This window comes from Agelaius phoeniceus, chromosome 6 (genome assembly GCF_051311805.1).
Source record: "Agelaius phoeniceus isolate bAgePho1 chromosome 6, bAgePho1.hap1, whole genome shotgun sequence".
NCBI lineage: Eukaryota > Metazoa > Chordata > Aves > Passeriformes > Icteridae > Agelaius > Agelaius phoeniceus.
In genome coordinates, this window is record NC_135270.1 from 56,883,250 (window position 1) to 56,908,314 (window position 25,065).

Consider the following 25,065-nt stretch of genomic DNA (forward strand, 5'->3'; position numbering starts at 1 on the left):
ACTAAATAAATAGGGAGACGCTCACTTAAAGAATAAAAATCTTTAGAGGAAATCTGTAAAAGAAATACACAATATTTTAGTTCAGTGTATGAATACATGGAGTTTCCAGATGCTCTTCAAATTCATTACCTTGACTATTAAAAAGTATTTTTGTGACTATAGTCACCATTTAAAATAGAAAGCATCATCTTATCATATTAGGTAAAAGGGCTTTGTGAGAGAAGTCAGCTATTTCCTGGTATAATTACAAATTAAAAATAGCCAGTTAAACCAGCACAAAGCCCTTCCATATGGGAAGTCAACTGGGGAATTTGGTGACAGAAGGGTCTAGATACTGGTCCACTGCCCTTTTAGTGATAAAAAGAAACATTCTCAGGTGCCAGTGCCAAGCTTATACTGCACCAGGAGAGAAAAACAACTGAAATCATTAATGAACTATCCCTGCAATGAACAATGTGGTTGTTTTGAGGACTGATTTATGAACCACCTCTTTGGCAGAGAGAACCCCAACGTAAGAGATCTTGTACTATGCAAGATATATATGACCACATTTATCACCATAACATTCATTCACTCCAGACTGCCAGACCTGAGCTCAATACTATTTAAGGAGTCATAAGACTTTATAGACTTACCATCTTTAGTGAAATTTGCAAATACACCTTTTGCTTTCGGTCTGCTGTTTTCTAATTCACTCTCTATTTCATCTTGGTAGCTCGATATTTCTCCTGTGGTGTTGAAATAAAAATAAAACTCAGCGATCATCGATGCAATATTGAAGAAATGAGTGATATGTTACACTAAACACAACTCATACCTTCAAAATCCTCCAGCTTTTTTGATAATGCCTTTTCAAGCTGAAATGACAATAGACAAAATAAACATGAAATTACTAAAAAAATATGCACAATTTTAAACTGTTTGTGTGCTGTACATAGAGACAGAGAATGGCAGGGTATTTCAAAAGCATAAACAGGTTTTGAATCACCACTGAAATTACTTTGTAGTGTCAGACAGGCATGACAGACAGGTCTCAAAACACTGACCAATTTCAAAATGTTATCTCCTCCATCTTTATACTTCAAAAAGAGCCTCCAGTCTGGCAAGCTGTAAATAAAAGGCCTCATTCTCCAGCAGTCAGACCCTGTGACTGTGCCTGTAGATGTGAGAAGTGCAAGGACAGGGCTGAGACTGGAGTGCCCACACCAGACAGAGCACACTGGTGATGGCAGAGTGAAGCTCTGGCTGGCTCTTGACAACATCACTAACACCCCTACAGACCTTAAATGATAGCACAGTTACAGCAAGCAAAAACCCTAACAAACCAATAATATAAGAATTTACTAGGGCAGCAGTAAAATCTTCTCCTCTGCTGCCAGCTTTAGTTCATGATTTGTAAAGAAATTAGGCCACATGAGAACTAATCTCTGTGGAAGTGGGTGTTGTGCCACACAAACCCACCAGCAGTCTCATTAAAGTAAATGGGTTATTGTTTTCATATTTATTTTAAAAAGTTCTCTGCAATGGCACTTCTCCTAACCACAGGTATCACCTTAAAAGCAGTGCATGGTTTCTAATCCCATGACATTTTTAATGGGGAAACTATTCCTTTGCCAATAAACAAAAAAATATCTTCAGTTAATGGGTACCATACACACTAATGCTCATCCCTCTCTCAAAAACCTCAAAATAAATGTACTGAATCTTACCAAGGGTTGTTCAGTTAGGATTTAGCATTAACTAAATTCAAAAGGAAAGGCACAGAGGGAGGGGAGTGGAAAGAACCACAGAGAGGATCCAATTCAGGATTTACCTGCTGTATCTTCAATTTTTTTTGACCAGCTGTAAACGAAGGAGGATCACATTCTTCCTCCAAGTCAATCTTCATAAACTCATCTATGGTCAGCTGACTGGTTGGTGTATCTTGAAACTCTGTCAACCTACCAAAGCATACAGCACATGACCAAAACATCTATAAGAACTCCTCTGAAAGTAACAAAAATTGCCAGCTGCCAAGCTATGGAATAAACATCTCACCCTCAGCAGCTCTGGCTCAAACACAGACTACATTAAAACTGAAGTGCTACTAATTGTTTCATCTGCTGCAAAAAAAGTATCTTTTCATATCCCAAATAAGCTTTTGATTTATTAGAGTATGTAACATACTTTTTTTTTTGATGAACAAAGACTGAACAGAAATACTGCAGCCCCTACAGTCAATTAAGTATAGACAAAACTAAGACAAGAAACACAGCTCATTCCTCCCCTCTCGTTGCTTTTGTTATCAATAGCAACAACAAAATGGATTCACCAAATAAAATATCTGTCATCCTGGTTTAGGAGTTGCTCAAAAAATCTTGCTGATATGTCATCATGATTAATTTACACAAAGCAAATGTTAAAGTAACATCTCTTCAGCAGGCTGGAAGAGGGACAAGAAATAATCTTCCCAGGACACACAGAAGTAGTGGTAAAATAAATTGATCATTTGCACATCACACAGATTAAATAGATGGATGAACATAATTTGACAATAATAAACTTTGGATTTGTTTAATGTTTGCATTTTTAAGTTCCTACCTATGTGAGAGATCAGACTGGCTCCATGGGGAATTGCCATGAAAGCAGATGAGTCTTTCACAGGAATTCAATCTTAAATAAGACCACGTGGTCATAACTTAATCCACAAATACCAGCATTTTATGCAGGTGGCTGAGAATAAGCACATCCATTTTTACAGATGGAGAAAATGAGACAAAAGGTTAAGTACAAAGCCAGGTCAGGAAACGTCTGGCAGAATGCTTCTCTGACAGAAAGTGCCCTTTTAATAATATCAACATTTTCCATGGGAAAATGGCAATGATGGGTCTGCAGCTGCTTCACTGGAATATTCCCATCTTTCAGAGGAAGCAGAGCTGACAACAGCTTCCATCTGCAAAGATAGGGAACTAAAACTGGTGATTCAGTGCTCTCAGCACAGGACCTTTCTGCATTTCTCTCCCCCTAAAAGCAGTTGTGGTTTTCTCCTCAGTTCTCTCCTCTACCTTTGGTTGCAATAAAAGTCTCTCTGAAGAGGGAATTTTCTCTAGGACAGAAATTCAGTTTCTAGCCAACACCAGGGTCAAAGCCAGGGGCACAGGGCCACACTCTCCTACTATATCCTCATCAGTCTCTGTGTTTCTTCCTTTATAAAGCGAGGAGCAGCAACACAAGACACCCATAAGGAGGGGTGTAGGCAGGCTGCCACTGCAGGACACTTTGCCTGGAGACATCCCACTCCTGGAGCAGGGGCCAGAGGCCACAGGCAGCATCTCATGTCATGAAATGCACAGAGAGAGCCAGGCACCTCTGTGTGACTCCAACAGCAAGCAGCACACTAAGCCCATGCATGGCTACGCCAGCCAGAGTTAGTGCTGCTGTGGAGAAGAAAGCCTCTGAAAACCAGACTCACTTTTGGAATTCAAGCATCTCCACAAAGCCCCAAATTAGCCATGTACTTAAGAGTGACTGACAGCCCAAACCCTTCCCTCAGAGTACCAGGGACCAGCTCCCTCCTCCTCTCTTTCAGATCAAATTGGAAAGGAGAGGAGGATGCTGTTGGCAGCAGCAGCACCCAGCTTTTAATTAAAAGACTAGAAATCTTTCTTGGCGTTAACGGGCTTCCAGCATGCATTACCCACCTTCCAGGAGGGAGCCACATCTATCAGGTTAGAGGGAAAACCTGGCTAGGGCACTATTATTATTATTATTATTATTATTATTATTATTTAAATTCAGGATTCACTTAATGCCAAACCCATGTATCATTTGAGGAGCATGGATCTTCCCAGTCCCAATCATTAAAGAACAGCCATCCATCTCTCTATGAATGAATCATGGCAGCCCTACTTCAGCATGACTCTTCCTCCCAACCAGCCTCACCTTATTAAAATACTCTCCTCCCAGTGTTAAAAGCCAAGGTGCACTTTGGCAAAAACACACAGTTTATTTATCCAACACTTGCTCTGAGCCTGAGATGAGCTGCCAGAGCCCCACTGAAGCAGCACCACCTCTGCGCATGCCGAGCAGCCAGGAAAACAGCAGGAGCAAAACCCATGAAGCCAGGCTGGGGACAAGATGACCATGCTGAGTGTCAGCACCTAAGGCCTGCAGACACCTCAGGCTCTGTCTGTCCCTCTCCTGCCCAGTGTCACCTGAGTCATGTCACGTACCCTGCACCCATCAGACACCAGCCCTGCGGTGAGGCAGCGAGCCGGAGCTGGCACGAGCTCCAGCCCAAGCCCCAGCTCCACACAAGGCAGGATGGGTCCCTCCCAACACCTTCAGTGTGGCTGCCCTAGGACAGGGCAGAGCTACATCATGGTTACTGCCAAGGAGCTCAAACCCACAGCACAGCATGGTTCAGCCACTGACCAGGCCACCAGCACCCAGTCCCACAGCCCTGCCCTCCCTCCTTTCCTCAGTCCTGATCCAAGCCAAGCAGGCCAGGGCTGACCACCCCAGGGGGATGGCTGCCAGCATCACAGTGTAAGCACAGGCTGGTGGTGATGCAAATTTAGAGCAGAATGTTATTTTTTCACTTCTCTCAAGTCCTGTCCCCAAGGTTCTAACCCTTCTCCCAAAACGAGGAACCATTCCTGATGGTCAGGATCCCAGCTTGAGCATCATCTCCGTGGGAGAGCGAGCTGCACACTCAACATTTTCTCCTTGAGCATCATCTCCGTGGGAGAGCGAGCTGCACACTCAACATTTTCTCCTTTACACTCAACATTTTCTCCTTTAACTTGATATAAATAAATACCTGTGTTTGCCAACCACTCGCCTGCCTCAACATTTTACACTGGCTGATATCCTGTCTACATATTTTTAAACATTCTTTAATTTTATCCACTGTTTGGACACATGCCACCAAGGCAACAAACTGATGCTGCAGCAGTCTGCACCACATGAAACAAAGCAACATTAGTTTGGCAGTTAAGAAAAACTGACACAACCTTAATTATAAACACAATAATTTCAGGGGCAAGGGAGTGGCTTCATGAAAAAAAAATAGCTACAGGCTATTTTTTAAGTCCCACATAAAAATGCTATCCAAGTTCATTTTTCACTTTTGTTAACCTAAAAAAATCTAATAAGAGTTGCCACTTTAAGTTATGCACAGACAGAGGGAAAATAAACAGATATACAAATTAAAATATTATTTCCTTGGCACAAAATCAAAAAGGCTTTAAAAACTGAAATTTGGCAGACAAGGATTTTCTATTTATAGTCAAAGCAGAGGCAACCACTAAAGCTCAGGCTAAGATTCAACTTCCAGTATAAACCGTCCTCTTACAGTTTCTCACAGCAAACTCTTTCAAGAAAATTCCTTTGGGAGAAAAGTTTTTCCAGAGCCTAGTGTCATCTGCCTCTAACCCCAACCATTTTTAAAAAGAAAAATTTCCACAGTTGTTGTTTCATCCATATACAGACAAAACCACACCTCTGCTTCTGATAAAGCACTTTGCACTTTTGTGCACAAACCAGTAAACTGATTCTATTCACACTTAATTTAACTCCCAATAAGGGAAAATGGGTCAATCATTTTGAAGTTACATGCAATGTCCTTTTTACTTTGTTTTGTTCCAGGGATACCCTCCAGTGGAGACTCTTGAATCCAGTCTGCAGTGATAGAAAAAACAAGATTTGTGTGTGCAGCTAAGGGCTCAGGTTTAGTGTTTAATTCTGCAGCAGTGGGGTGTGACAAAGAACACAAAAGAACAAGGACTTCTGGACTCCAACTCACAAATCCTTCAGGAGCCCAAGTTCAAAGCCCAAGAGGGACTTCTAAGCAGAGACTATTCAGGAACAGCCACGGTGTCCTTCTGCCTATACACAATCAGCATCCAGCTCTAGAAAGCAGGCAGCATGAGCAGAACTATCTCCATACAGAAGGGCAAACAAATTACAGCTGCAGAGAGAGCTGTTTTGTTAAAGAGGGAACATGAGGTTTAGCCTGCGCCATCAGCCTTTAAGTTACCTGTTGTGAGAGGTCTTTTTAAAGTACTTAAAGTATTTTATCAGTGGATTAGAATAATAAACTGAATATGCCACACTGTTAGCAGAAATATATGAAAAAGAATCTTTATTGCAAGATAAACTGGTGCTAGCAACTAAACTCCCCTGAGTTTTCCCAAATTAACAATATAATTAAAACCATAAGTAATACCTTACATGATATCTATATAATCTTAACTGTGGTATCAACTACAAACATTCTAGCAATAGATCAGCTGATTTGACACCTCAGACAATTCCAGACTCTGGAAAAGTAAGGGATTTACTTTTGTGTCTTAGTGAAGAACCAAAATATTGCAGAACACCACCACTGTTTTAATTTAACCCTCATCAGTGCCTCCTGCCACTCCAAACCTGTGCACTCAAGAGAAGCTCAGAATTCACACTGGTGTTCAAACCATCTATACTACAAATCTAACAGTCTGTTGCATCATCCTTCTCTTCTTATTCTTTTCCAAGCCATACAATGTTTACACATGAACTATTTATGGAAGTTTGTAAACACATACCCTAAAAGTGATACTTAATATAGAACATATATCTGAAATAGTTATTAAATGCTTCCTACATGACATAACAAAAAGTTTTCCAGCAGCCACCACTAAGTAAATAAATAGAAATCTCCTGATATGTAAACATTGTACATATAATTAATTTTACTTGTATTTGCAGTAATATAAAAGGTAGTTTTAAGCCTGTATGAATGAGTATCTCATTACTAAAGGTAAGGAGAAAATCAGAGGTGATCCAGCTGCTGTGGTTTTACAACTTACAACTTATCACCTGAGCTGTGCTAAATTATTCTGTCTGTTCCTAACCAAATGCAACTGTTAAAGAGAAATATTCTCCCTTTACACAACTTCCAACATTAATACACATCACCTCTTTTTGCAATGGACTAAGAGCATAGACACGGTCATTTACTTCCAATTAACAGATGACTGGTAATTTATGGAGCTCATTTGCTGGCAACTCTCTGATGTTTCTCTAAGTATTAAGAACAGGTACCTCTAAAGATTGTACTGAATAAAGCACCCTTTAGAATTAGTTCCTGTTACTTGCTCACACCAACACAGAGATTTAAAACTGTCACAAATTCATAAGCATAAATTTTAAAGCCCTCATTCTACAAATGCTTACACACAGAGTTAACTTGCATTAACACTTGTGACCCACGATCAGCCCTGGATAATCCCACCAGCACCTCCCTGGCCATCCCAGAATTCTGTCAGTCTAAACCACCCAAAATTTTTTGTTCTTTTTTCCCCCTCTGATTCAAATGCTCACACCATGCTAATGAAACAAAATTTGTTAGCATTCCTTAAAATTCTGCTTCATTAGCATGTTCCTTTACTGTGTTCTGTCAAAAGCACTCTATGATCTCCTGGAAAAGAAAAATAGAACTGTTTAATTTCTCAACAGCCACTCAGATGAGGAAAGTCAAACACAGGAAAACTATTTACAAGATCTAAGCCTGAGTTAGTGCAAACAAGTTAGTGATTGTTTCAAAAGTAAGTCACCAAATAATTTTGAAATTATATTTTTAAGTATGATGTATTAAAATATATTAGGAATCTAACTAATGTATTAACTTGCTAACTGTATAGAAGCTAGATTTATAAAAAGGAACATTGCTTGTGAAATTGGATACCTCAGAAATAAAACCTTTTTTTTTTTTTTTAAATCAGACCATCCAACTTACAAAGGTATGCAGTATCAGCCCACATGGATCAAGTTGTATTTTACTCACCATACTAGAAAGGTTTCTGAAATCATCTGTAAGCCACTTGAATTGACTGAACTGGAGACATGAGATATTTCTCAATTTAACTTATGGCAGCCAGCAAAGGAGCTGCTCAGTTGCTGAGCTGAGATCAGAGCAGACACCACCACCAGGTCCTTTACATGAAATAAATCTCCTGGTGTTCTAAAAGCTTCTCTCCACATCACACTCCAAGCAAGAGCCCTTACATGACTCTGACATTCTGAGCATCCTCAGCCCCTCCATGCTGAAACATCTCAGGAGGCCAGCTCTCCCTGACCCACTGGATACCCTCCACAGAATTTTAGCAAGGCTGTACTTGGATCACAGCCCAACACTGACTCCTACACGCCTTTCCCTTCAGTCCTGGCCTTGACAGGGCTTTGGTGTTTTGAGTAACAACCTCACAGCCACCTCACAGCTGCCCATGTCCCTGTTACCTTCCCTTCTCATCCTGACTCATGTACGGCTCCTCTCTTTGCCTTCTCTCTCAGGCATCCATCTGTCCAGCTTGAGAGACACAAGGTTTATGCCAGCCACACATTACAGAAATTAAAAAAAAAATAAATAAAATCTGCAGGCAGTACATTGAGAACATTTATCTCCACCCATAAATCATTAATTTTTCCAGAAAATGATCACCTCAGTCATTGAAAGAGCTGTTACAGGGTCCCCAGGATATAAGCAAAGGACCCCATTTATGAAAGTCCCTGCAGCATCTACAACTGGTAAGTGAAGCTCCTTTGTAACAAGTCTTGTCTTCCTTCCCAAAACACTATGAGGTTGTGAGAAAAAAACAATCACCCCAAAACCAAGCAATTTAAACCCATTCTGGTCTTTCGTTCCAATTTTTTCTAAATGAAGCTTTACTGCTTCTGAAGTTCATCACAAAATAAGATTTTTAGCAGACGGGACTTTATGGAACTGAGAAGAAGTATTTTTTAATGCAAAAAGCAGTTCAATTTAAAGATAAAGTGAGCAAGTCAAAGAAGCAAAATGCAAATGTTAAGATAAGCTGATTTTTTTTTTTTAATTCTATGGAAGAAGTGCCTAAGATCTTCAAACAGGCATAAGGACTGCACAGTATTAGATAATGCACAATGGACAAGTATCACAAAAATTACTCTTACTGAAGGTAACACAAAATGTAGAACACAGAGAAAGCATGCAAGAGGTGAATAAAAAGATGAAGGGGCAAAATATTTAAAGGTTAAAAATACAGAGGCAAAGACAGGTGCATTGAACACAGGCACAAATGTGAGGACTCAACTAAATAAAAGGACTGGGTTTATTAAAAGTTAATTTCTGCTACCTCCACGGATGATTACATAGAAAATAACAATTTGACTAATTAGCTAATATTTGTACAGTACTTTGAATATATGAAGTGATATATAAGTTAATATAATTTCAATTAGACTGGAAATGAGATAGAATTATCAGTGCATTTATTAATATTTAATAAGTTCGCTTTCAACAACAGCAACAAGCTTTACATTTTAATTGTGTGCTTCAAAACCTAAAGCTAGAAGGCCCTGCAAAGTGACTTCAAAGTTTTCTCTACCAATACTACCAAAAACCCACTCACATTAAAAATAAACAAGAACTGCTTTTTAACCAAACCAATGCCCAAATTAAGGACTCTTGACTGGAGGATGAGTGACAGCACACACAGGCTGTCACTTTTCCTTCCAAAACAGACTCCCCTTATGATCAGGTTGTGAATTTTTATGACCTGAAGATACCTCACATTTTTGTGAACCTCCTCCAGAGCTACTCCTCCAGCTGAGAGCAGAGAAAGAGGACACAGCCTCCAGGCAGGAGGGCTTGGTGCTCTCCAGCTGATGGACAATGGGGTGAATTAATCCAGAACCAGAAACAGGGCCCTTCCCAGGGGAGGGCTGCCACCCCTTGCTGAGGGTCTTCCCCAAGCATTCCCAGGAATTCCCAATCAGGATTTCTTAAGGAGCATCGTTCCTGCATCCTCATCCACACGTTCCTGTCCCTCCCAGGAAAACACACACCACGTGGGACCTGCCCTTGCAGATTTCTGCCACGGGTACCAAAGCAAACCCAGCTTCCCAAGGTCTGTGCTTCCCCAGGAAGGCAGCTGGGAGCTAAATCAAACTACACAGCAGAACCTGCAGGCTGGAAGTGTCAGCATTATCTGGACTCATGTTGGGTTTCACTTCTGGAGCTGTCAGGGCAAAGCCATCAGCAGTGAGCACAGCATCCAACACCTTCATAAAGCACAGCAGCAGCTACTCTTTACCAACCAGAGTAACTATAATTAAAAGGAAATAAAACTGCACATCAAACTGAGAAGTAAAGGAATTTTTAAGAATGTGAAATAAGTTCTTATTCATTTAGACAAATTCTATTTGATGGCATTTTGAAAGGAATTCTTGAAAGAAGAGGAAAAAAACTAGAGTGCAGAAAGAGTTATTCAAAGGTATTTTTTTTATTTGCCTTCCTTAAGTACTATATAACGTGCTCTTATTTGAAAAACATCAATCAAATTTATAGATTCGTGATAAATAGTTGTAATTATAGCTGCCTGAAAATAATTCAGCTGTCACGTTTACCCTGTCAAAGTAAATAAGGCTGTCATTTTAGTTGATGTGTGTGACTTGAGTAAACATTTCAAAGCATGAATTTTGAAGTAAGATTTTCTCGCTTGAAACAATTGTTCAAATTAATTTCCCTTCCAACCCTAATTTATTATGCTTATTTTCTTAGTAAGTACAAACTCTTGAGCTATTTAACCAAAGCATCTTGGAGCAGATTGTGGTGCATAACTCATTAATCATACAAAATGCACAACTGAAACACATGACCTATTGGCCAGAGAAAAAAAGGTGGCATTGGTACTGCTCCATCCTCATGGTTGTAGTACCTGGAAGCATTTAAAACACTTTATACCACCCATGCATAGCTGGAAAATAGCATCATTCCTGTTCCACCAATGAAGATCTGGCAGAAAACATTTTCCACAATTAAGAAGTGAATATTTTTAACAAGTATTATGTTCAATTGGATGTGCTTAAGCTGATCCCAGCAAGGTGAAGAGAGACACTAAGGAAGCTTTCTAAAGACAGACCTTGGGGGAACAAATATCAGAATATATTGGTGATAGAAGAATTTCCAGCTGTAGGCAACAGAAATCATGGCATTTCTGTCAGGTCATTTTTAACTCAACCTATGGGGAAAGAGTATGTTACAACCTTTCAAAAGTAAAATGACAGACACTGGGTATCTGCTTGCATCATTAAACTATGGAAAATACTACTTGATCTTTAAAAAAATAAACACACAAAAGGTACTTGAAAAATTCCCATTTTCAGGGGATCCTTCACTGAACTTATAATTAGATTCACTGTGCTGTCTTCTATTTGTTAGCAGCACAACACTACCAAAAATGAACACTTCAGCAAAATATTTTGGAAAGTTCTGTTCAATAACAGCTTAAAGACAAGACTTTTCATCACTTGGCTTCTGGATTAATGAAAAAAAAATCTCACAGTAGACTGTCAGCTTTGAGAATCAATAAATTATTTTTTCTGAGGACATGACAATACTGTTAATATTACTGACACAGCATTATTTTGCCCTCAAGTCTTCACCTGTTAAATAGGCACAGTGCTCCTTACCATCTTTGCTGAGCATTTGAGGCCTTACATAAGAGGCAAGGAGTTGGTACTTTAAAATGACCAGCTAAAACATACACTTATTTGATTCATGGCACTTACAAAAACAACCTGGTTTTCTCTAATATACATTTATTTTAGACTATATCACTGTTCAGTACTGCAAACCAAAGATAAAAGCAGTAAGACTGCACTGACCTTTTCCTTAATGTGGACTCACAAACCTTCACCACCCTGATGACCTCTTTAACAGTCCGTCGGAAATCATGCATTCTTGCTGCCACTAGCAGAGCTAGAGAACAAGCAGGGAAAGTTAGTATCAAAAAGAGGGAAATTTCCTGAAGAAAAGCACGAAACAGTCAGGTTATCTTTGTCCCTGCCTTCAGCTAAGGAGCTGTAAATGCCCATGGTCAGCTATGTCCCTGAATATTGGTGATGGACCTGACTTCACAAACTCTGCTTTCTAGCCACTAAGCTGAGTGCAAGTTGTACCCTGAAAAATTCTGTGCTTTAACATTTGGGAAACAGTGGTTATCTACAGCACAAGAATATTTCAATGATCACTTATTTTCAGCTACCATTTTTTTAGCAGGACACACTGAATTCTGTCCCAAATAAAAAGATCTCCAGAGAAACACTGAATATGCCTAAGCTGGTCTCCTCATTGCTGCCACTACTATCCTTGACTTGCTGGTGTCCAAGTGCTCTCCTGCAGGACCTTCTAAATGCCAGATAACCAGTTGCATTTACATGGTATCTTGATTCAGAGCACCACCCCCACTCATCATACAGTAGCTCCCTGCACAGAGCAGTTTTAAACATAAAAAATGCTTTTTTATAGAGGAAACTACACTAGAGCTCTACTTCTGGTATGTGTTTAGAGTGCTCCTAACAGGAACATCAGGGCTGAACTAACAATTGGTCATTGGAGCTGTGTGTGGCACAGACTTTTAAGCCAGGAAACCAAACTAAACCCAGTCCACAGTCCAACACATGAGCTGCATATTGCATGGATGGATGGAGGGGGCTCGGCACCACCTGCTCCCATCTATTGATCCATGTCTGTAGAATTAAATTACTTGCTTGTGTGGATAGAGCCCATGTAGCACATCAAAGAGCAGGCTGCTCTCCTATAGCCTATATTCAAATTTTTAGCAATGTGCAACATCAAGTTGTACCATTAACAAAAAGGGGCTAGAAATGCCAAAAAAATTTTGCATAGTCCTGGGTTCTCAAAGGTTTGAGCATTACTTCTCATTCATGCATAAACATGTAAGATCTTTCAAATAAAATAATGCACATACATGAACTCTGTGACTACCTACACTCTTCATTACTCTGACCCCACTGGCTACTGTCTTTTAACCTGGCCCTCCCAAACCCACAGGTTTTATGCAAGCATCATGACAGTGATGGATCTTGAAAAAAAGATGAAGAAGGAGAGAAAAATAGTTTCTCACAAAACAGGTCAAAGAGGACACTTCTTGCATAAGACTCTGTGTAAAGACACAAATCAAAGTGCTTGTACTAATGGTGTCATTTTAGCTGACAAAAAAAACCTTTTAGCAGCTAGAGCCTGCAGAGCGGGGGCAAGAAAAGCACCAGAAAGGAGCTTAAAAAAATTTCAAACCGTAAGCTACAAAGGGTCTGAGCAAGTACTGTAGGAGCAAGGGCAAAAATGAAGTTATAGTTCCAAAAACTATTTCCATGAAGACCTATATAATCTGTAGATGCCTGACAGAACAAAACTCCTACAAGATGGGTATCACCAGTGAGAAGGGGGGAAGGGGCACGGCCAGGCTCGGACGTACCCGCCCCGCAGAGCCCCGAGGGCCGGCGCCCCGTGTGCATCCAGTCCCTCTTCATCCTCTGCAGCAGCCTCAGAGCCGTCATGGACACCTCGTGGTTCTTATCCCCGAACTCCAGCATGTGTGCGAAACGGGGAATGTACAAACACGGATCTGCAACAGAAAGTAACACAGTTATGCCAAGCCCTAACATGGATTTGGGAAATGCAGCGCAGCAAGGCTGCCGGGCTGGTCTGGCTTCACCTCCGCAAACAGAGACCATGCTGCTGGGCAGATCCTCTACCACTAAGCTTTAGAAGCTTTTTTAGATAACCTAAAACAAAATAATTTCTTGCTCTCTACACAGGAGATCTTTAAAGCACTGCACAAACATTCCTACATGCTTTTCAGCATCCAAGGCTGCACATGCTGACAGTGATATGCGTGCAGTGTTACTGGTATCAGAGAAACCATGTCTAAAGTGAAACATTTACAAAAGCTTTTGCAGAATGAGGACACGATTTAGGCCCAAAACGTCTAACATCTCTCCCAAAACTTCCAACATCTCTCAAAAAGTAACAAGGTAACTTGCATGTTTCATCTCAAACCTAACTACCAACTAAGCTTGAAAAAAATTCAGTTGCTTAAAATCCTCCCTAACAAAAATCTAGTTACCTTCCAAGATAATTCCAGCTGCTTCTCAGACTCACATTCCAAGAATACAAAACACTGCTTATTACAGACACTAAAGCAGACTTCCATCAGTATAAAGTGCTGGAACCCAATTAACATCATTAGCACTATGACAATTTACATCGGCCACAGATCTGCCTCCAGATGTATAAACTTATTTCAAGCGTTGGTGTTAAGAGCTTCAAACTAACCAAAATATGTCAGTACAGACTGTGCTCTGCCTAAACCAATTTATAATTTATCAAACAATCTTGTAAAAGCTATGCTTAACACATGTTTACTCTTAGTTGAGATATCAATTTCTCATTTCCTGCCAGCCTTTTATCACTTGACCGAAAATCCATGATGTACGGTAAATTGTTAACTATTAGTCTCAACTCAATTTCCTCTGCTGATCCCCTACGTGGGCACTTAAACCGATAAAGATGAAAATTCAGCTCAAAATACTGTAAAAATCTTAGGGATTTACAACTAATCAAAGCAGTTTCATTTAGCACCAAGTCCTAACAATGATGCCCTGTTGCTATCCATAATTACCAAGATCACACCATAGGTGATAATGCCTGTCAGCCCTGTAGAAGCATTTAAATGAAAGCACTTATAAAGCAAGAACTTCCAACCTCAAATTCCCCCAAAACTGAAGAAATTCCAGGCTGCAAACATGACTCAAAAATCAAAGGTTTAGGAGAACTTTATCAATCCCCATGATTCTAAGGACAGGTGTTCTGCACTTCCACGTATGACTTTATAAAGCTCTACTCTAGAGAAATTACATATTCCAAATTCAACAACAAAAACCCAACCTTTCAGAAGCCATAGCCTGGGGTTCAACATACATCTAAATTTTGCTCTTGGTACTACAGGAACATGTAGCAATGCCTGGTTTGCTTTTCAATCTCTTCTTATCCAGAGAGTGCCCAGCTTCAGCTCCTGCAGCTGCCAGAATGGAGCAGACAGTATCCTGGCCACATATTGCTTTAAATATATATCACTAATTCCATCCCCACACTAGGTTGAGAATTACAAGGGGAAGGAATTCCAACATCAATTCAAAGGGAGATAACTGACTATCTCCTCTGGGTTTGGCCCTTATTCTTGCCAAAGCCAGTGGCAAGAGCTGTACCCATGGCATCTTAGTATCTATCACCAGCTTCAAAAGGGGTTTCTTTATTTTCATTTATGTCCATTCATTCTTTCAACCCAGCCCGAGCTCTGGGGGTGCCAGGGGATATGGAGGTTCCATTGTATTCCTAAAACAGTCATAACCCCTTGAAGGATCGTGTAAAATGAGTTCCCCTATCTGAGTCTATTGCTTCCATAATTTTGTATCTTGGAATTATTTGTTCCAAAAATACTTTAATAACTAATCCTGAAGTTGCTGAAACAGTTGGAAATGCTCCTGGCCACCCTGTTGGCTAACATACTATTACCAGAAAATACTTAAACCTTGCCACTTTGGGTATTTTGGTAAAATTCACCCGGCATCTCTGGGAGGGACATATAGCCCAAGACCTCCCTCCCCTGGCAATTTTCTTTGTAACCCTGTTATTGGTTTTTGCACAAATCAAGTCACCTTCAATAGCTCACTTTGAAGAGGTACAACAATTACACTTACCATGGGTAGGGGTACTCTCTAGAAATTGAACTGAATTAATAATAGTAATACACAATGCAAAGAAATAGGCTCACCTTTAGGAAAACCCCCTTTTCAGCTTTCATTCCTCCATCAATCCATTATTTATATGGAGTCAAACTTCACAGGATCAAACTTTGGCCAGTTTAATAATACTAGCAATTGGACCAGAACTACCTCCATTCTTTTCACCACATACCTCAACAGATTTCGAGGAGCAACTCTCAGCTCTGTCTCTGGAGCTGAGTTTCAGAGCTGAATTTTGGGAGCATTTACACATTTGCATTGTAGCTGTTCAGACATTTGTGCTGGCATTCATGCCCACAGGTCATTTGACAAAACATTGCACATCGTTAATTTGAATTCTGAAGCTACCAAACAGTCAGAAAATGAATACGTGGGTGGGTTTTAAATAGCAAGCCTTAAAGAAACCAAGTAAAGTAGGACAGTGAATAAATAAATCGGAGGCCAAGCCCAGGTTAGCATATACAGGTCCTGCATGGATGTAAACATTTGAAAATAAATAAATAAGAACTGTTAGAAGCTGCAAACCCCAAACACATTGCTTCGTTCCAGGGGCACCAAACCAGCAAGGATGCACCTGCTCACAGGAGGGTCCCCTTTGACTTTGGGTAACCTCTGGGGCTGCAACTCCACACACGAGAGCAAGTTACAGTCGGGCAAAACCCTGTCGGTTTCCCTCAAAGGGGATGTTGGGGGCCGTGAACCAGACCACAAGAAAAACATTATTTCATGTTTTAAGCAAGGAGTATGTGTTTTGCTGAAAACTCCCTTCTCTCCTGATCCCAATTCTGACTTGGAACTTGGACTTTTGGAAGAACTTTGTGCCACATAGTCACTAAGAGGGACGTAAGAACAATTTCGAGTTGTGCTCCCAAGAGCGCTCCCCACCGAAAGCGGCAGGGCCCGCAGCGAAGCGAGCGCCGATCCCGCTGCAGGTCGCCCCCAGGGAACGGGCACAGAGATGGGGACAGTCCTCCCCGAACGATCCCGGAGGACGGGCGGGACGGCCCGGGCGGGGACGGCGGGCACAGGGAGGGCACAGGGCTGCGGGGAGAGGGGTGGAAGCCCAGCAGCGTGTCCCTCATGGGGAGCAGCCCCGCCGCGGCCGTGCCCCCCTACCCCGGTGGGCGGCCCCGCGGGGCAGCGCTGCCCCCCCCGCCCAGCGCAGCGCGGAGCGGCGGCGCCCCCGCCCGGGCCGCCCGGGAACGGCGCTGCGCGCTCGGGGCCGCCCCCTCCGCCCCGCCGCGGTCCCCCCGCGCTGCCCCGCGTCCCTCCGCGCCTGTCCCGCTGCGGCCGGAGCGGGGACACCGGGGGGTGCAGGGGGACAGATCGCGGGGGACCGCGGGGCTCGCTCCCGGCGGGCGCCCGGCGCTGCGCACGTAGGCGCCGGGGGGGGGCGGATGACGGGCGGGCAAGGGGCGGCCCTTTCCCCGCCGCGCCCCGGCGCTCGCCATTGGCGCGGGAGACCGTGACGCGCGGCGCGGCCGCTGCCTCTTAGTGCGGGAGGCGGAGGCAGGGCCCGGCAGAGCCGCGCCGAGCCCGGCCGCGTAGCGCTGCATCCCACCGCCAAGGGAGCGCCCAGGGCAGCGCCGCATCCCTCCCGCCCGCCGCGGAGGAGCCGGGGCGCCCCGCGGGCAGCAGCGCCCCTGGCGCGGGCGGGAGGAGCGCGGAGGAGCAGCAGCAGCAGCAGCAGCGACGGCGGCCGCCGCGGGGACCGGAGCAAAGTTGGTGCGAGCGGCGGCGGGGCCGCCCGGGAGCGGGACTGCAGGGAGCCGCCGCCTCGGCTCGGCCCGGCCGCCGCGGATGTGCCCCCGGCGGGCCGGGAAGGACGGAGCGGAGCACTGGCAGCGGGGATCGGGCGGCTGGCTGCGCTTCACCCTCGCCGGGCTGCTGCACTCGGAGGATTTGTGGATTGACTCTCGCTCCTGACCCACCGCCTCTGCTGGATTCCTGGGGTTTTGTTGCTGGATTTTGGATTTTTTTTTTGGTTTTTCCTTTTTTTTTTTTTCTTTTTTTTTTTTTTTTTTCTCTCCCCGTTCCTTGGGGAAGGAACTGCCTGCCGGCCCCACTCGGGCTCCCCGCTGCAGTCGTGGCAGTGCCGTGGAGGCTGGGACCCCCCCACAAGCCAAGGTGAGCGCTGGCACTGATCCGACACAGCATCACCCCTTTCCCCCCGGAAAGGTGCGTCGGGCCGGTAACCAAAGAGCGGGCACACACTCCAAAAAAACCAAAGGCCACCCTGCATCTAGAAGCGTACAAAATATCCTGATAGTGGGACTCGCATTTGGGATCTGTTAGTTCTCTTGCTCATGCCACTGCCCCCTGGTTGCCTCAATGGCAGGATCATGAAGTGTTTGACTTTTTTTCTTCTGCTTCCAGAGACCTTAAAGAAGTCCAAAAAGAGTGTGAGGTCAAACGGCAAGGTGCCAGGATGCTATGAGATAGTGCCCCTGTCCCTGAAGAAGAAGATGGCTGCAGAACTTTACCCTGCCAGCACCAACACTAACATTGCAAACAGCAACGCCGCCGCCGCCGCCACCGCTGCCAACAGCAAGAAGAACGCCCTGCAGCTCCAGCAGAGCGCCCAGCCGCCCCCGCCGCCCCAGCTCCAAAACCTCAACAACAACAACTTGGAGAGCGCCAACTGGCAATCCTTCCATCCCACGCTGCGGGAGAGGTAAGGGCCAGGCCCGCCGGACCCTCCCCGGGCGGGCGGGAGAGAGAGAGAGAGAGAGAGAGAGAGGCGCCCGCCCTGTGGCCCTGTGCACCTGCGCCCCGGCCAGGCGAGAGCGCAGGGCTGGGCTGGAGCCGCGGGGGCCGCCGGCGGGAGGCTGGGGCACCGGGCGAGGGCAGCCCGCGGCTAACGGGGCTTCTCCCCCCTCCCCTGCTTGCAGGAACGCGCTGATGTTCAATAACGAACTCATGGCTGACGTTCACTTCATCGTGGGCCCGCCAGGGGCATCCAAGAAAGTTCCTGCCCATAAGGTTTGTGCAGATCATTTTTGGTTTTTTTAATGCTGCTGTGCAGGTCGCCTTTTCCCCCTGCCTTACAACTAGGTTCCACCTTTTTTTTTTTTTCCTAATTATAGCTCTTGTCTAATCCCAGAAGTAATTCGCATATACACTGCAATTAAAGGGAGCAGTCTAAGGCAGTGTTCCCTTTCCACTGCAGCTTGTAACTTTCGCTAAATGTAGCTTTTAGGAAAGCCAGCACGCTCAGCTGTTCCTGATCCATGTTACTGAGGCTTCTCTCTCTTTATTTTCCAGTATGTTTTGGCAGTTGGTAGCTCTGTCTTCTATGCTATGTTTTATGGCGATCTCGCAGAGGTCAAATCTGAAATCCATATACCAGATGTGGAACCTGCAGCCTTTCTAATCCTATTAAAGTAAGTGGCCACTACAAGTCTGCTAATTACATGGACAGAATCAAAGTAGCTTATAAAATATACATCTCCTAATTGACATTGTGCAATATGCACTTATTGCTGTTTACTTAATGTGCTGACAAATACTGAACGTCAGATTCACTGCCAGCAAAGACGAATATAGATTATTTTCATGGCCTACTTTTTTTTTCCCCTGAGAAACTAATTTTTTTTTTTTTCACCCCTCCGTCTAGATACATGTATAGTGATGAAATAGACCTGGAAGCTGACACAGTTCTGGCTACACTCTATGCTGCCAAGAAGTACATCGTGCCGGCCCTAGCAAAGGCTTGCGTCAATTTTTTGGAGACCAGCTTAGAAGCGAAGAACGCTTGTGTCCTGCTGTCTCAGAGCAGGCTCTTCGAGGAGCCAGAGCTGACGCAGCGCTGCTGGGAAGTGATTGATGCTCAGGCAGAAATGGCACTGAAGTCAGAGGGCTTCTGTGAGATAGATCAACAAACACTAGAGATCATTGTAACCCGGGAAGCACTCAACACCAAGGAGGTGGTAGTTTTCGAGGCCGTTCTCAACTGGGCAGAGGCTGAATGCAAAAGGCAAGGGCTGCCGGTGACGCCACGCAACAAGAGGAATGTATTAGGGAAAGCTTTGTACTTGGTGCGGATTCCAACCATGACTTTGGAAGAGTTTGCCAACGGAGCTGCCCAGTCCGACATCCTCACCCTTGAGGAGACTCACAACATATTCCTATGGTACACAGCCGCAAATAAACCCAAACTAGAGTTCCCCCTGACGAAAAGAAAAGGACTCGTGCCTCAGCGCTGCCACCGGTTTCAGTCGTCTGCGTATCGCAGCAATCAGTGGAGGTACCGGGGCCGGTGTGACAGTATTCAGTTTGCCGTAGACAAACGGATATTTATAGCGGGACTGGGATTGTATGGCTCGAGCTGTGGCAAAGCTGAATACAGCGTCAAAATCGAACTGAAGCGCTTAGGCGTTGTCCTTGCTCAAAATCTGACAAAGTTTACCTCCGACGGCTCCAGTAACACCTTCTCGGTGTGGTTTGAACACCCCGTGCAGGTTGAGCAAGACACGTTTTACAATGTAAGTGCTATTCTGGACGGGAACGAACTCAGTTACTTTGGACAAGAGGGAATGACTGAAGTGCAGTGCGGGAAAGTGACGTTCCAGTTCCAGTGCTCCTCGGACAGTACTAATGGAACCGGAGTACAAGGAGGACAAATACCTGAGCTCATTTTCTATGCATGATGCATTTCACCTTGATTGTATTCCAGTGCTGCAATGATGCACATTAAGGGATTTTTCGGTTTTACTACGAACTCTGCAGCAGTATGGAATGTTATGCTACTTACCTATCTGCTACATCAGGCTATACAAATAAGTGAAGGAATGCTCTTGAATTTAATCTTATTTTATTTATTCATAAGCTATTTGACTTAATTATTAAGACTGCAACATGCAGAAAAATGTTAAATTTTGCACGTACTGTGCATTTATTTTGTATATAGATAACTAACTTGCAGACTGCAGCTGACTCAAACAGAATGTTCTAAACTAGAGCAGTTTACGGATCTGTGAAATATAAAACATTTTTACTTGCCCTAAATCCTGTGTACTTGATCTTTGCTGACCTTATGGCTCGTGTGTGTTAATTCATGTACAGCTAACAGGGGTGATGACACTGGAGTCTGGTCCCTGTGTGCATCCACACCCAGCAAATAGGAAGGTTCCCTCTCTTGGTAACTGAAACTATCCATCAGCAGCCTTTATTTTCCCTTCATGAGAAAAGGAGCTGACATTTGAGGAAGCTCAGGGTTTTTTATGTGTTGCCCAAGCTGAAGATAGACAAACCATCAGTATAATCAAAGCTGATGAAAATCATCCTGTGGTTATATTTGAAAACTCCTAATGCCCCTTCACATGCAGCATCTCTGTTATCCTCCAGCCTGCCCACCAAACAGCAACACTGCCACTGCACCTGTCAAACTGTATCCCCCCTCGAAAGGCCAGAGTCAAGACACACAGATGAAGTTAATTAATTCAGTGACAGGGCTGCATCACAAATTTTGCCCAGGGCTGTATTACTGGCAGACACTATCTGAATTTACATCCCATCTTTATACAGAGCAGCAGGCATTAGAAAAATACTTGCAAGATGGTGTTAAGGTTCACTTAAGATTACGAATTAGAAATAAGCCACCTTAAAAAAAAGAAAAAAAAAGCTGTTGGATCTTTCCTCCTGCTCTTTTTTGGAAAACACAGTCCCAGGCATTATCAGCAATCATTCTCTGCTAGTACTTTCCTCAGAAAGTGATAAAAGTTTTTTCTCAAAGGTCTCATGATGATAGCTGAGCCAATTAGAAATATTAACTGGATTTTGTAAATCTTAGGATGGGCTTGGAAGTGAGTGCTCAAACAGCAGTCTAAACCAGTATTTTTTCCATGTATAACAAGTACCTCTACATCTAACAAGTTTGCCTTTTCCCAAGCTGCATTAATTTTCACCTTGAAACTAAGCTGCAATGCAAATCCTGCCTGTTTTCTCTCTCTAAAAAAAGGACCAAAAAAAGTAATGAAAAGTAAGAAGGGGAGTGGATTACTGGGAACAAGACCTCTGCAGCAGAGCTGAGCTGTGCTGTGTGGTGCTCCTGTGGGAGCTGCTGCTCCCCTTGCTGCAGGAGCAGCAGCCCTGTGCCAGCCCAGAACAGCTCAAGGGGTGTGCCTGTGTTGTCCTTCTGCAACACAGCCATCTGATTCTCTTGGTACAGATGAAAGAGAGTGGGAGTGAGAGTGGGTAAAGATGCAGGCAGATAATTCCTACACAGTGGTGGGTAACAGTCACAAGACCTCGCTATAAATGCACTCTTTTAACTGGAATTGGCGCAAATCCCCTTGGCTTAAACCCACAACCTGGAGAATGGCTTGTATACCCTTTTGACAGGTTAAACCCCACCTTCCTATCACAGTTACAATTTCAGTGTTGAGTTGTTTGAAGTTATTCACATGTTTGGAAAAAGTTGCTCATTTTCCACCAAGCCACTCGTATTTCAAGCACTGAACAGCCCAGCTACAGGTGATGGAGACAGATAGTAAATTTGGCAAATACTTACCAAACGTTGCATCTGTGGAATTGAAGCGTGACAGGCCTGCAGGAGCTTGCTGACACACACAAATTTGTTACACGTCAGTCCATTGTCTTAGTATAGCCCAAATTACTCTTGGAAAAAGCAACAAAACTATTTGCAAAAGAAAACAGCATCTAGTTCCAAAAAAGCTCTTCCATAAAGGAGAACAGGCTCTTATAGTCAGCAATGCTCCTCGGCCTGGATTGATTCCAGCTTCACTATAAAGTTTCTACTTGAGTATTAATATACAATACTGTGTATATATACATACATACATATTTCTTTTCAAGTAACCATAGGAATAAAAGATTCAAATAGTCAAAAGTCATATCATTGAAAAAAATACCTATGGCTGGAGCATTGATGCAGAGTTCTCTGGCCAACACAAGGAAGGTTTTTCCCAGCACATAGACATTCACCTATTAAAAGACAAAAAAAGCATTATGTAGATCATAAACCACAAATGTTTTTAATAGAACATTTATATGGAAAGGAGAAAACCTCAACTTTCAAAATCTTAACCTGTTTAAAAAAAATTCAAGTTATACAAGCAATATTCATATGTACAGGATAATACTCAGTGCCTGTCAAAATCTGCACAAATTAGCATTGTAAATCAAAGCATAAGTTTATATTGAAAAAATTATAAAAAGTTGTTCATCATGCTCTTCAGTGGGCTCAGTGCTGCCTCTGTAGTACACTTTTTCAGTTGTCACATTACATCATAAGGTATTAAGAAGACTTCAATGTAATATCAGTATATATAAAGTTTCATTTATCTTGCACCATTACAAAACCTGAGCAAGTACAAGTCAGTACAAATTGCAGTTCTGCACCATCTGTAGTGGCATAATTAAGTATTGCACAAGCACACACCAAACTTTTCACCAAATCAAGGAGTGGTGCTACGTGCCCCAAGGGTTGTCTGTCAGATCTTGCTGTTTGGATATTGCCTCAGATCGCATTAAAAACATTAAGAAGAAAACAAAAAACAACCAAAAAATAATCAGAAAAGCCCTAAACCACACCAAACCTGCTCAGGCACCAGGGACAGAGCTCTGCTCCCATCTCCTCCTTCACTGCTGCACGCAGGAGGATGTAAATTGAGGGTAGGAGTTACTCTTCATACTCCGATTTGCAATTTATAGCACAGACAGCCATATTTGTATTTTACAAGTCTGAGGAAGTTTTCTTTCTCTATCTTAAGCTGTGTTTTTGTGGTCAGCAAGAAAGGCAGGATGCACTCCAGTTCCCAATCAGTCTCAAACGTTCCCACGGAGCTCCATGAACACCTTGCTTCCCCCAAGGCATATGTAAAGGTCAAGGTTAGAATACAAAACTCCATCCTCCTACAAGGTTTTGGGGTTGTTTTGAACAATGGTATATACTCTGTTGCTTTTATGGAACAAAACTGCCCCTCTCTTTCCTATGCCTGGGTAGTGAAGTGTTTACTTAGCAGCCAATTACACAACTGAGTGATGATTATGGCACAAGCCTATGGAATTAAAAAAATATTGTTCTTTCCATTTCATCAAAGAGCTTTGCCAACATCAGGTTAAAAGCAGACTTTCCTCCCAAGTGTATAGATGGTTCTACCAACCTAGCTAAAATATATCTATCTCAACAACAATCAAACCCCCAAACAACTGACATATTTTCACCTAGCCCTTCAAAATGTTTACGTGAAAATGTTCTTAATGTGTATTTTTCTCAAATATATTTTACAAATCAGAACTTAGAACTTCAAACATATCCTTGGAATGATCACATATCCTGAAAGTGACTGTGCTATCAATTATACATGAGATGATGGTAATCCATTCCATATTTAGTGAGAAATGAGTGTATTTCATGCTGTGTCTGACCAATGGTTGGAGTGGCCTACAAGATACAAAAAATACAGCCTTAAGTTTCACTGCCCTTTTTCTTCCTGAAACAGCAGACAACATAGAAGCACTGTTCTAGGGGAAGGAAAAGTGCAAAATATACCCTCTGAATGAGACGTCTATTTTCTAGGAAATAAGTTACCAAATTTTATGCAGAAAAAAATACACACCTACAGAATCTGGCAATTGATACTGGAGCCCGAGAGTGTGTGACTTTCCATGAGCCACTGAGACAGAACAGATATCACTAAAGCAAAATGTCTGCAGCGTTTCAGCTGGCTTTAGATTCACTGCAAGCTCAAAAAGGGTTGTTTTGACCTTTTGTCTAAAAAATATTAACATAAAGAATGAGTGTTTGGCTGTAATTTCAGCCTTCTAAGCTGGCAGACCAAGTTACTATAAATCTTGAACCTCATCACTTAGATCTTGTTCTGCAAGGACGATTTCACTGCACAAATCAATAAAGCTACTTCAGTGGAGCCAAGTACATATGATGTTTCCATTAGAGGCTTCACAAACTCAACTAGTTCTCTCATATTAGTCTAGGGAAAAAAAACAACATAAAATTCTAATCCAAACAAGTATTTTTTCCTTCTAGCCTTTTTCCTTGTCATGACATCCAAACACTTGATGGTTGTCACCATCAAACCACGTCACTCCCTAAAACTCCTCCCAAGCAAACTTTCCATAAACCCAATAATAAAGAGCAAATAAATATGAAGAGGCATAAAGAAGCATGTATTTTTTTCTAGTGAAGTTCTAACAATCAAAGTGATTTCCAAATTAAATCTAAAGCAAAGACAAATGAATAATAAATGTGTTCAAATACTATTTATCCTTCTTTCCTTGGACTAACTAAAAGTCTCCTGATCTATGGTTTATTTGAGAAGTAATGCACTTAAATTTAACCTGCTTTTCTACTTCACCCACATCATCAGTGTTTTATGACTGACTTCAAGGTGCAGGCAATGTATTTGCACAAAATAATAAATTAAAATAGAAATGGTAAATGAGGGAATTTCTTTCTTTTGCTCACAAGCCCATTTC

General features: G+C 42.8%; 2 protein-coding genes across 3 annotated transcripts in view; one reads left to right on the forward strand and one right to left on the reverse strand.

The window, feature by feature from the left end:
• BRF1 (BRF1 general transcription factor IIIB subunit) overlaps nucleotides 1-25,065 on the reverse strand; it is a 174,075-nt gene that overhangs the window by 73,379 nt on the left and 75,631 nt on the right. Inside the window, exons 5-10 of the mRNA XM_054634806.2 lie at nucleotides 22,479-22,551; nucleotides 13,278-13,427; nucleotides 11,665-11,758; nucleotides 1,814-1,940; nucleotides 818-857; nucleotides 636-728 (exon numbers count right to left, since the gene is read on the reverse strand). Coding sequence (XP_054490781.2) covers nucleotides 636-728; nucleotides 818-857; nucleotides 1,814-1,940; nucleotides 11,665-11,758; nucleotides 13,278-13,427; nucleotides 22,479-22,551 — 577 coding nt within the window. The remainder of the gene's footprint in view (nucleotides 1-635; nucleotides 729-817; nucleotides 858-1,813; nucleotides 1,941-11,664; nucleotides 11,759-13,277; nucleotides 13,428-22,478; nucleotides 22,552-25,065) is intronic.
• BTBD6 (BTB domain containing 6) lies at nucleotides 17,096-20,613 on the forward strand. 2 transcript variants are annotated; one of them, XM_054634808.2, is made up of 5 exons: nucleotides 17,097-17,733; nucleotides 17,983-18,280; nucleotides 18,498-18,588; nucleotides 18,871-18,989; nucleotides 19,223-20,613. In XM_054634808.2, the coding sequence occupies exons 2-5, from the start codon at nucleotides 18,072-18,074 to the stop codon at nucleotides 20,253-20,255; spliced, it is 1,452 nt and encodes a 483-aa protein (XP_054490783.1). In that variant the 5' UTR covers nucleotides 17,097-17,733; nucleotides 17,983-18,071; the 3' UTR covers nucleotides 20,256-20,613. The 2 variants fall into 2 exon arrangements, with proteins under 2 accessions (XP_054490782.1, XP_054490783.1); XM_054634807.2 differs by having other exon boundaries at nucleotides 17,096-18,280.

Bases quoted from the DNA above. Each gene is read 5' to 3' on its own strand.
- BTBD6 (XM_054634807.2), top strand. From the start codon at position 17,913: ATGCCACTGCCCCCTGGTTGCCTCAATGGCAGGATCATGAAGTGTTTG. The intron at 18,589-18,870 runs GTTTGTGCAGAT...TTTATTTTCCAG, and splicing joins AGAAAGTTCCTGCCCATAAG to TATGTTTTGGCAGTTGGTAG. The intron at 18,990-19,222 runs GTAAGTGGCCAC...CCCTCCGTCTAG, and splicing joins GCCTTTCTAATCCTATTAAA to ATACATGTATAGTGATGAAA.